The sequence below is a fragment of the Crotalus tigris genome, unplaced genomic scaffold (genome assembly GCF_016545835.1).
Source record: "Crotalus tigris isolate CLP2741 ecotype Arizona unplaced genomic scaffold, ASM1654583v1 scf7180000017741.1442986301:2390832, whole genome shotgun sequence".
Taxonomy (NCBI): Eukaryota; Metazoa; Chordata; class Lepidosauria; order Squamata; family Viperidae; genus Crotalus; species Crotalus tigris.
The window spans coordinates 2,357,443-2,368,912 of record NW_024096608.1 but is presented as its reverse complement, the minus strand read 5'-3'; the positions used below and the strand labels follow the sequence as shown (position 1 = coordinate 2,368,912).

At 45.6% G+C, this 11,470-nt stretch overlaps 1 protein-coding gene across 3 annotated transcripts; it reads right to left on the bottom strand.

Moving 5' to 3' along the window:
- Nucleotides 1-1,128: 1,128 nt before the first annotated feature.
- Nucleotides 1,129-8,675, bottom strand: LOC120306527. 3 transcript variants are annotated; one of them, XM_039339905.1, is made up of 6 exons: nucleotides 8,361-8,675; nucleotides 8,053-8,142; nucleotides 6,641-6,806; nucleotides 6,031-6,222; nucleotides 4,012-4,941; nucleotides 1,129-3,004 (listed from the first exon to the last, which is right to left on the bottom strand). In XM_039339905.1, exons 1-6 carry the CDS (start codon nucleotides 8,633-8,635, stop codon nucleotides 2,954-2,956), a joined length of 1,704 nt encoding a protein of 567 aa, XP_039195839.1. In that variant the 5' UTR covers nucleotides 8,636-8,675; the 3' UTR covers nucleotides 1,129-2,953. The 3 variants fall into 3 exon arrangements, with proteins under 3 accessions (XP_039195839.1, XP_039195841.1, XP_039195838.1); XM_039339907.1 differs by lacking the exon at nucleotides 1,129-3,004 and having other exon boundaries at nucleotides 3,914-4,941; nucleotides 8,251-8,675; XM_039339904.1 differs by lacking the exon at nucleotides 1,129-3,004 and having other exon boundaries at nucleotides 3,914-4,941.
- Between the last annotated feature and the right edge of the window lie 2,795 nt (nucleotides 8,676-11,470).

Sequence of the window (11,470 nt, the reverse complement as noted above, 5' to 3'; positions counted from 1 at the left end):
AAAAAATAAACACAACAAGGAAGCGAAACGAAAGAAAACCAAGGGGGAACACAAACACAACCTGTACCTTCGCCAACGCACAGCCCGGGGTGCCAGCGAGGCCACCTTTCTCGTGGGATGATGCGTTGGCCACCCGTGATTCCTCTTTTCTCCTAAACCAGCTGCATTTCGTATTTTCTTTTCGGTTTGGGTTCTTGGCCAACCAACTAGGCCTGATGACAATCATCTCTTGCCACCGTTTTCACACAATCTCCTGGAAGGGCTTTGCTACCTATCGTGTGGCTTCTGTAAACGATCCAGAATTAAAATGTCTGCCAGTTTTACTGGCCTTGGGTGGTTTTCTTTTTGGGTTCGCCTTTGAAAGAAACGGCTCTGCTTGTTTTGTTTTGTTTTATCGATCCGATTTATTTTGGCTGCCCATGTCAGGGAAAGCCACTCTGGACCTTGTGCAGCAGTCCAATCAAAACAGGACAGAAATAAGACAGTGGTGATACAGTAATTGTTACAAAGAGTTAGAAATTATTAGAAGAAAAAATGTGTGGCTTGTGGCGATTATTGTTATTATTATTATTCGCTGATTTTTAGCCCAGAAGAAGCCATGAAAAGAGGCGATAGGGATTGTGGTTTTTTTGTTTTGAGGGAAAAGAGCCATTCAAATTCATACATTCCCCCCCCCCCAAATTTGCCAAATCTGTTTAGTTACTGTGGCAAAAAAGAAAAAAAAGGGAGGGGGGCAACAGTGGTCTCCCCAATTTCCAGGGTAGTGCCATTTATTTATGGCATTAGGCAGTAAATGTCAATGGAACAACCTACTGTGTTACAATAATTTAGTTTATTCAAGTTAAGGATAATTAAACTTAAACAAAGACAAGTAAAGATTTGTGACCTTCCCAGCTGGCTTCTGATAAATCAAAGGGGGAAGGCAGATTCAGTTAATGACCATAAAGATTCACTTAACAACTGCAGTGGTTTGCTTAGGAGCCCTGGTGGCCCAGTGGTTAGAATGCAGCATTGCAGGCTGACTCTGCCCACAGCCAGGAATTCGATCCTTACTGGCTCAAGGTTGACTCAACCTTCTGTCCTTCTGAAGTCGGTAAATGAGGACCCAGATTGTTGGAGGGCGCAAAAGGCTGACATTTGTAAACTGCGGTATATAAGTCTTAAGTGCTATTGCTATTGCTACTAACAAAACAGTGGCAAAAAAAAATCATAACATGCCTTACTTAACAACCACTTGCTAGCAGCGTGAAATTCAGGTCCCAGTTGTGGACATAAGGCGAGGACCACCTGCACTAACAACAGTGGCTGTTTCCATGTTTTATGCCAGGGCCCAGCCAACAAATTCTGATTTAGTCAGTATCACTTCCCCCAGACAGGACCCAGCGTGCTAGCCGTCAGCCAAAACCTGCATCCGTTTACTTGGAAGTAAATAACAGCAAAAGCGAGATGATTAAATCTGCTTGCAAAGCCTTAAAACAGGACATGGAAGTCAATTTCCTAATGAAAGGGGGGGGGGAATTGGACTCCTGGGTAACCCTTTGTTCACCCTGCAGTGATGGAAATTAATCAAGTCATTAGGGATTTCTTATTTATTTTTTAAAGCAAACGGTTCTTCCTTTTTGCTTTCTGCTTTTCCTTCCAATTAAGCTCCGTTTAATGTCGTGGCAAAGAGTGTGGGGTAAACCGGAGCGGGCAGAGGGGAGTCGAGGACAAATTGTTACCCAAAAAGATTTATTTTGGCTTCTGAGAAGAACTGCCAATCACCCCTCAAGGCTGCTGGGAGAGGATTTCTGTTTTACCATGTCTACCAATCATCATAAGGGAAGGAGGAGTGGGAAAACTCCTCTGCTGACCACGGGAGTCATAATTCCTCTTTATAGTTCCTGGAAAATTTACCGCTAAATCTTCTCACATAAGGATAGTCCTTGGTTTACAACCACAGTCGGGGAGGGGGGGAATCAGAATTTCATTGCTAAGCAAGGCGGCTGTTAAATCAATCGTGCTCAACTTTATGATCTTGGTGGCCACTGTTGTTAAGCGAATCACATGGTCATTAAACGAACCCAGCTCCTCCCATTGACTTCGTGTGTCGGAAACCGGCTGGGAAAGTCACAAATGGTGATGCTGCAACCTAACATAAATTCTATGCTGGTTTTCCAAGCGCCCACATTTGGACGGGACCGTGGGGACGCTCGCAAAGGTCATAAGTGCGAATCGTAGGTCACTGTGGTAATTTCAAACAGTCACTAAATGAATGGTCAAGGGCCATCTGCACAATCCTTGGGGATTTCCCCCACCCATACAAGCCGTCCTTGACTTGCAACTGTTCATTTAGTGACCGTTTGATGTTACACTGGCGCTGAAAAAAGTGAGCTACGGCCTTTTTTCCTACATTTAGTGACCACTGCAGCCTCCCTCCAGTCAGGTGATCAGAATTGGGACACACGGCAACTGACTCACATTTATGATGATTGCAGTGTCCCCTGGGGTCACGTGATCCCCTTTTTGCACCTTCTGACCAGCAAAATCAACGGGGAAGCCAGATGCTAACTGGTCAACTGCAGTGATTCACTTAACAACCGTGGCAAAAAGCAATGGAGCAAAGCTCAGTTAACCGCTGTCTCGCTTAGCCACAGAGGTTTTGGGCTCAATTGTAGTCATATGCCGAGGACTACGGTACCCGTACAGCCCTTGGGGCCTCATCCTGTTGATACTGCTCTAGCCCCTCTAGCTAGCCTAAAGTCCAACCTCCAAGCTCTCTGAAAGGGGCCGTCCAGCTGAGTGGCCGCTGGCTGGCAGGAGAAGTGACCCAAAGGCTGGGCAGGGCTTTCATCCAACATAGCGGCCTGCGGCATTTCTGGCGGATTGTTTCCGTAGCAACTGTGCCTCTGGTTCTTGAGTGGTGGCCTTGGGGAGAGAGGTTCGGTTCAGAGCCCCATCCAAATCGGCGCCTTCAGGATTTGGCCTTCTTCTCCGCAAAGAGGAACTTTCTGGGCTTCTCGCTCTGCTGGGGAAAGAGAGGGGCACTGGTCAGAGAGACCCTTCCCAGGAGATGAAGCTCTGCACACACCTGGTGAGGTGGAAACCGGGAGCATCAGTGGCTGGAAGTGGCTCTCCATTTGCTTGGATGCTGTACTGCAGAGGCCCCCAACCTTTTGGGCACCAGGGACCAGTTCCACGGAGAGAGGTTTTTCCGTGGACCGGAAGGGGTTTTGTGTGCTGCCTGCATCCTGTGGATGAGGTTTTCCTTGTTTGTGCAGACCAGTTGCTGGCATGCCACGGCCCAGTACTGGTCCATGGCCCCGGGGGTTGAGGACCCCTGCAGCGTTGGGTTTGGTTTTTTGTTCAAATTCAATTGAATTCAGGAGATTCTGTCTCTCCATCCATCCATCCATCCATCCATCCATCCATCCATCCATCCATCCATCCACCTACTGATCTATCCATCTCCCCTTCCCTTCCTTTCTCTCTCTCTCTCTCTCTCTCTCTCTCTCTCTCTCTCTCTCTCTCTCTCTCTCCTTCCTTCCTTCCGTCCTTCCTTCCTCCCCTCCCTCCCTTCCTTCCTTCCCTCCCTCCCTCCGTCCCTTCTACCCTTCCCTACCCTACCGTCTCGTCTTCTCCCCTCCCTTCCCTCGCTTTTTCTCTCCCTCTCCTTCCTTTCTTCCTTCCTTCCTTCCTTCCTTCCTTCCTTCCTTCCTTCCTTCCTTCCTTCCTTCCTTCCTTCCTTCCTTCCTTCCTTTTCTTCCTACCCTACTCTACCCTACCCTACCGTCTCCTCCCCTTTCCTCCCTTCCCCTCCCCTCCCCGCATTTTGGATATTAAATCTAGATAATGCTTTCTTTTAATTGACTGTACCCATCATCCCCTACTTTTCTCACTGAATTCTCTGAAACCAAAGCAGACCATCCTCGGGGTTGGCCCCTATTATGTACCCCTTGAAAAGGAATCTCCTATTTATGAGCCACTTCCCCTTAACCAGGGGGAGGGGAGGGGATATTCAAGGTTACATACCTTTTGGGTGACCTTTCCTTCTATTCTTTTCCCTGGCAGGTAGGGGATTTGCTCGTAGGGGTCCTCCAGAGCTGCGGCTTGACTTGTGTTTGAGGAGCCCTGGGCGTAAGGATCAGGTATTTTTTCATATGGACTCTCAGGGTTGATGTGAATCTTGGAGGACTGACCAAACTTTGTGGAGATCTGATCATAAGACCCTTTGGACTTGGCCAGTGAAGCCTTAGGAAGCTTTTCTGAACCAAGGAAGATACCTTTTGCCCACCTGAAAGATTCCTGAGTATTAGATGTATTGTCCGCCCATAAGGTAGAACGTTGGTTTTTCAGCTGAAAGACCTTCTCCTCCATGGGTTCCTTTGGGGGTTCAAACCAGGACTTGGGCTGCTTTAGTTGTCCATGTTCTCTGCTGCCCATAGACCCCAGATTGATCCCAAGAGGAGATTCGTGGAACTCCCTTAAATATTTGGATTTATTCAGCAGCGTAGAAGATAATTTTGAAGGCGGATAATTAGAGACAGCTGATTTCTTGGATGATGGAAAGGCGGACTGATGACTGTGGGGCCCAGCAGATATCCAAAAGCTTTTGGGTTGGTCAAGGGTAATCCTAGAATAAATAGGTTCTGGTTGAGCTGTCTCTGCAGGATTCACTTTCATGGTGAATGGTGTGTCTGATTGCTTGGTCAATCCAAACACGGTTCCTGTCTTCCTTCGGCAAGGAGAGGAATGACCGTGGCCCGGTCCTTCAGGTTCCTTTGCCTTAGTGTCCCCAAAATTTCTGCACCCCTCTTTTGACTTTCCCAAGCCCCTGTTGTCTAGAGGAGGCTTCTTCACAGCCGAATACATGGTTCCTTCATCTACAATCTCTTCCTCCAGAGACAGGGACTCCAGCAAACGGGACCTGTGTGGTATAGGTGGGATGGCATCTGGATCTCCCTGTGTTGGTGAAAGGCAAAGAAGGAAAAAGACAATTGCAAAGAAGAATCTTCTTGATTGAAGATCTCAAAAGGATCTGGCTATGGATTCTTTCTTGCCGTAACAGTCAAAGAAGGAAAATAAAATCTTCCCAGTAACCAACCCTGGAAGTCATACCTCTTCAAACAGGGAGGAACCTCAGAGGGGTCATAATTAATTACTACCAATTCCTTCCCCTTCAGAAAATGATCTCATTTACCCCTTGGCAGTTTCCCACCCTGTCAGATGTTGAGACTGATCTATGGAGTGCAATTGTCTCTGGAGAGGGAGCAGGTTGAGGATATTTTAACCCAGTGCCCCCAAATATTGCATCTTGTGACAGTAAAGGATATCACCGAACAGTAAACGCCATGATTGAACTTGGCTTCTTCTGAATATCTCACCAGGAGTTACATCGCCATGATGAGGATAACTCTGATCAAAAAGTGAGCCGTCCATGAAGATCCTTGCATATGACCCAAATTGTCAGAATCCAATTATACTTCATCTCCAGTTATCAATTATAGAAAACCCCATTTCTACTCTCTCTGGATTCTGTCATACAAGAAAGGGAAGGAGGTGAACAAAGGGGCTTTATGGCCCTCACTTCCTTCGGTACAACTTCAAAGGGATTGAATGTGGATAGCACCAAAAGGACTAATCATAACAAAGGGGGCTATTACCTTTCATGTAGTTTTCTCTGAAGTCTCCATCCAGCCGGCAGTAAGGACAAGGGGGTGGGATTGTGATGCCTGAAACTGTCGCTGGAAGGGGGGAGTGATTGGGTGGGACTACTGGGGAACCCCTTAAAACCTTGAATGGGAGAGCTTGGACCCCAAGTCCTGTCTAGAACGCCTGCAACCATTTTCTCTTAATAAAGGATGCCTGTTGGAAGAATTATTCCAAGAGTTCTGTCTTCTTAAGATGCAAAGTGGGGTGGGTCCTTACACAAACTTTGGATTCCTCTACCTTTCAGTTTCCATGCATGCAAAGCAGGGATTCACCCACCCCCCACAGTCTGAAGGACATGAGCTTGCAGGAAGACGGTTTAGATCACTCTCCAAAACCTACTTTTGAATTCTGACATTCTTTGAAACAAGACTTCTGCTCTTCTTGAGGTGGAATCCTTGGATGTCCTGGCTGATTGGTGAATTTACTCCAGGTAACCAACAAATCGGCAGAGGGGCTCCTGCTCAACGCTGGAGCATCTGCACAGGGACTTCGATCTGAAGATATTTCATCATATATGCTTTTCTCCTCCATCTATGAAAATGGAAAGAACATGGAGAAGATACAGCATGCTGGACAATTACCGTTCATTCAGAAATGCATGTAAGGTTCTAGATAACTTCCTAGTAGTTCAAGTTCTTTGGGCAGCTCGGAGACCCTGGACCCAAAATGTCATCCCAAACTTTAAAAATAAAACTCTTGAAGGCCACAGCGATTGTACACCAATGGCCATTCCAAAAGTCAAACTTTAGCTCCTAGGAAACTTCCCCCTGATGCTAAAATGATGCTGAAATTCTTGGGTGAAGAAGGATGTCCCGGTCTATCTGAGGAGGCTTCAAGGAAGGCAGATTGCAGCCCTCTAGGACAGGTTGAGTGGGAAGACAGGAATGCTTAGCTACATGCAGCTGAACAGGCAGATGATAATTGGCATAATATCAGCAGCCCAACCCACCTTGGGACAGGCCGATGTGAGGCTCTCTCCAAAAGGCTGAATTTCAGACCTCTGGTAATAGCTGATCAATTCAGCCAAATTTGGATGCATCCGAGTGTCTCCGGATACGACATACTGGCCATTGCGCTGGCAGCTGATGACAAAATGGCGGCACCGGTCCTTCCCTCTGCAAGTCAAAAAGAAGGCCATCTGAGGAGGAGAGCTGTCCCCCGTCTCTTCTTCACTCTCCAGTCTCACTTTCCGAAGAAAAAAGTCATGTAGATTTCCCAGGGAAGCCGAGTTGAATTTCCAGCTAATTCCAGATCATCCAGTTGGTGCCATCGTTCCTTCCGTGGTATATCTGGGCTCCGCCTTTCATTTGCCTCTATCTCTTGCCTGCCCAGGTGCTCTTTCTTTCTTTCTTTCTTTCTTTCTTTCTTTCTTTCTTTCTTTCTTTCTTTCTTCCTTCCTTCCTTCCTTCCTTCCTTCCTTCCTTCCTTTCCCTTCCCTTCCCTTCCCTTCCTTTCCTTTCCTTTCCTTCCCCCCCTCTCTCGCCTGCCCAGTTTCTTTCTTTCTTTCTTTCTTTCTTTCTTTCTTTCTTTCTTTCTTTCTTTCTTCCTTCCTTCCTTCCTTCCTTCCTTCCTTCCTTCCTCCCTCCCTCCCTCCCTTCCCTTCCCTTCTCTTCCCCCTCTCTCTCGCCTGCCCAGGTTCTTTCTTTCTTTCTTTCTTTCTTTCTTTCTTTCTTTCTTTCTTCCTTCCTTCCTCCTTCCTTCCTTTCCTTCCTCCCTCCCTCCCTCCTTCCCTTCCCTTCTCTTCCCCTCTCTCTCGCCTGCCCAGGTTCTTTCTTTCTTTCTTTCTTTCTTTCTTTCTTTCTTTCTTTCTTTCTCTTGCCTTCCTTCCTTCCTTCCTTCCTTCCTTCCTTCCTTCCTTCCTTCCTTCCTTCCTTCCCTTCCCTTCCCTTCCCTTCCCTTCCCTCTCTCTCTCACCTGCCCAGGTTCTTTCTTTCTTTCTTTCTTTCTTTCTTTCTTTCTTTCTTTCTTTCTTTCTTTCTTTCTTTCTTTCTTTCTTTCTTTCTTTCTTTCTTTTCCTTTCCTTCCCTTTTTCCTCCCTTCCCCCCTCCCTCCCTTCACACAGCACATCATGCAAAGCCTCCTTCCCTTCCTTCCCATGTGGTTTAGTTGCTTTCAGTCCAGAAAGATTTCTCTGCCTGAGATCCTGCCTGCATTCTTTGCCCCAGAGCAAAAGGCTGAAACGCTGACCTAGAGAAAGCCAACAGTCCATCTTCACGGCCACTCAGGGGCTGAATTCAGGGTCGCAGAGCGCCAGAGTGTGAAGAAAGAGACCAAGCCCAACAGGGATTCGGGAAGAGGGAGATTCGCACCAGGAACGGAGACTTTTCTTGCCCCTGAGAGGAGGGAAACTGCAGCACCTACCTGTAGGAAAGGATGTAGCCGAAAGCTCTTTCGTTCAGCCTGATCAGGAAGCAGCCAAACTCTCTGGTCTCCAGCAGCATCTCGGTTTCCCTGATACGAGAGAAGAATGTTGACAAAGATTCCTTTTTTAAATATAAAAGAGGCTTCAAAGGTAAACATGGAAAAAAAAAACATTAAGAAAAACAGAATGCCATTCACATCATCTGAAAATGTGTGTGGCTTCCAAGCCACGTCTCCTACTTCAGAAGGCAGATGCAACGGGCCGAAATTCTGCTGCCTCTCCATCAGAAAAGGGTTTGTTCGCTTACTGTCTAGTCAGGAATCCATGGAACCAGTCTGGTAACCTGCCACCTTGCCACAGGAGATCAGCCTGGGTTTCCAGGAACCATCTTAAGACCAGGTCTTTAAGCATCTCTGACGCTTGCCTCTCCCTTTCTAGGGGGGACGGTTTTCCTGAGGAGGGGGGTCCCCCCGGCTGGTTCTGCATCCTGCCTTCCAGAAGAGATGCAAAATGTCCCAGGGAACCGGATATATATATATTCTTTCTTTCTTTTTTTTTTTTACAGCTTCCCAGCACACTCATTTGCTTACTGTACTTCGCTGGCCTTGCTGGATGGCTGAAGCCATTCATCAGATCAAATGTCCTCATTTGCAGAGTTGACAATTTGGCTTGTGACCAGGCCGGCCCCAAGCTCACATCCTAAGGAAAGGAAGTCTCTTTTCCCCATCAGAGACTAATTCTACTTTGGGTGGATGGCTGTGGGCATTAACAGGCTTTAACCTGGTTAGAACCTGGGCCTGTAGTCATGGGATGGGTTTGTCCTGTTTATCAGGTAGAAATTGGAAAAGGAAGAGAAGGGAAGGGAGGAGGGAAAGAGAAGAAAAGAAAAAAGAAAAGGGAGAAGGGAGGGAGGAAGGAAGGAAGGAAGGAAGGAAGGAAGGAAAGGGAGGGAGGGAGGGAGGAAGGAAAAGAAGGAAAGGAAGGAAGGAAGAAAAAGTAAAGGGAGGAAGGGAGGGAAGGAAGGAAGGTAGGGAATTCTGGGAGTTGAAGTCCACACATCTTCAAGTTACCAAGATTAAGAAATACTGCACTAAGCAGTCGTTCATTCTTTTTTTTTATTATTTAAAATTTTTACAAAAAACAACCCTACCCAACCCACCCCAACCCTCCCGCTCCCTCCCCCAACCTTCCCAGAGCTGAATATAGGCTTAGTTAAAATTTCTTAAAGTCTTAAAAAAAAATATAGACCATAAATGAATCTGGATACATTACTTAAACAACTTATAAAATGATTAACAATAATATATCTGTAAAAAAAACATAAATATTAGAAAAAAAATGCTTAAAAAGAAAAAGAATAAAAAAAGGAAAGAAGAAAAGAAATATAAGAAAGTAAAATAAAAATAAAAAATATAAGGAAGAAGAAAAAAATACAATCTATAAAATATTAAAATTTATATATAAGTTATTGAAAAACTAAATAATATTTTTTTATATCCAACTTATGTTGTATAAAATCTATCCATTTTTCCCAAACCGCAAAATACTTCTCTTGCGATTGATCCTTTAAAAAAGCCGAAATCTTTGCCATTTCCGCCAAGTAAGAAACTTTAAAAAACCACTCTTGCAAAGTAGGCAAAGATGCAGTTGTTCATTCTTGCCATCTTCCTTTTGTGGGCCACATCCTCTAGATCAGACATGTCAAACATGCGACATCACGTGACATTGCGCAATGTATTGGGACGGTTTTGCCATTGCCGGCAATGGGGTGGATGCAGCTTCCGGATGACGTGTCCAGCCCATGGGCCGGCAGTTTGACACTCCAGTGGTGTGTATGGCATCTGAACACTATATTGCCACTTTGATCTTGGCTTGGACCCTCTCCTGTTATACCAGGAAGCTAAAGAGAACCAACAGTGGATGCTTGACAATCTCTGGCCAAGCCCAATTATCCTACTTGTCCAGTTACATTAACAGAATCTTGCAAATCTGCAAGTGGGTCTCCCTCCTTTTCCTTTTACTCTATGGAAAACTAAGCAGGGTCCCTTCTAAGATGCTGCCCACACTCCTTTCCCGTGGGATGGGGGGCTCAGCTGCCTCTTCTCTGTCCATTGCCTCCTCTGCAGCTCTTCCTCCTCTCTCCCAAGGTCATTCTCACATACCATCAAAACTACCCCAGTTCTCATTAATGGTCACCCTGAAGGGGTCTGCAACCCCCTCGCTCACTTCGTCCTGTTCCCTCCCTTGCCGACTTCCCTCGCATGGCAGGGCAGCAGAAAACCATGCAAATCACCCCAGCCATTCCTGCGTGAATTGTAGGGGAAAATGCAAATGTGGGCCTGTTAGTGAACAGCATCATTTTACATTCAAAGCCACCCGAATCCAAACAAAAGAAAGTGGAAAATATGTAAATGCTGCAGACTCTGCCCAGTTCCTAGATGGAATCAGTTGAACTTGCTTTCAAATTGAATATTTTCAGTTCTAGGACAGTCTAGAGCCGTGGTGGCAAACCTATGGCACACGTGCCACAGGTGGCACACAGAGCCCTCTCTGGGCACTCGCGCCATTGCCCCAGTCCTAGGCCTTCAGCTGGGTTTTATAAAACCTTTTCGCTTTAGGCCTCCGCCGCTGTGTGCAAAAAAAAAAAAAAAGTTCAATCAATCAATTTCAACTTCTCGCAGAAAAAAAAAGATCTCGCAAATTTGGAATTGATTGATTGAACTTTTTAGTCCCACCCAGTCTGCCATTACCACCACAGCCATGCCCACCCCATCATCTGTAATTCCTTGAAGCAAGAACTTATCAGAACCAATTCAGAAAGTGTTGCCTTCATGCCAAGACCCAGAATTTGTGAGAATATTTTGATGTTGTGGTCTCTGCAATCACTAGCAAAATGTTCTTTTCTTCTACCCATCCAAATAAAATGGCTTAACAAGACGGTATTCATCTCTTAACAGTGATTTGTTGAACATTGCTGGAATATTTTTTCTGAATAAAGAAAAACAAAGCCGGTTGGTTAATTCTGCAGGTTGTTGTCCTACCCTGTCTGGAGGGCGCAACTTGGTGGAAAATGTTAAAAGTTATTAAAATCTTTATGATGGGGATATAAATGTATCGGACCTCTTTTGAAAACATTTAACTGTGGGTAGGGAAGAGTTCCAATAACAGAAAAAGGAAGAAATAGTTTCAAATTTGAGTCAATTTCTTTCACTGGGCAAGACACTATGTATCAGAAATTCTATTATAACATTTTAGCAGAGTCCCTAGAAAGCAAAGCAAAACAAAACAAAACAAAACAAACCAGTCCTGGACTTTTTTTCTTAAAGAAAAAAAGACTGAAAAAAAATAACAAATTCAAAATAAAACCAAGGGCTGCCTTGCAAGATTGTGACAGGGTGGGAAGATGCAAACAAAAAA

What these genes read in the sequence shown, in the direction of transcription:
- LOC120306527 (XM_039339904.1), bottom strand. Translation starts at nt 8,635, where the DNA reads ATGAGTGTGCTGGGAAGCTGTAAAAAAAAAAAAGAAAGAAAGAATATA. An exon ending in GGCTACATCCTTTCCTACAG is followed by an intron (nt 6,807 to 8,052) that starts GTAGGTGCTGCA and finishes TTTGACTTGCAG; the next exon opens with AGGGAAGGACCGGTGCCGCC. An exon ending in AAGAATGTCAGAATTCAAAA is followed by an intron (nt 4,942 to 6,030) that starts GTAGGTTTTGGA and finishes TCACCAACACAG; the next exon opens with GGAGATCCAGATGCCATCCC.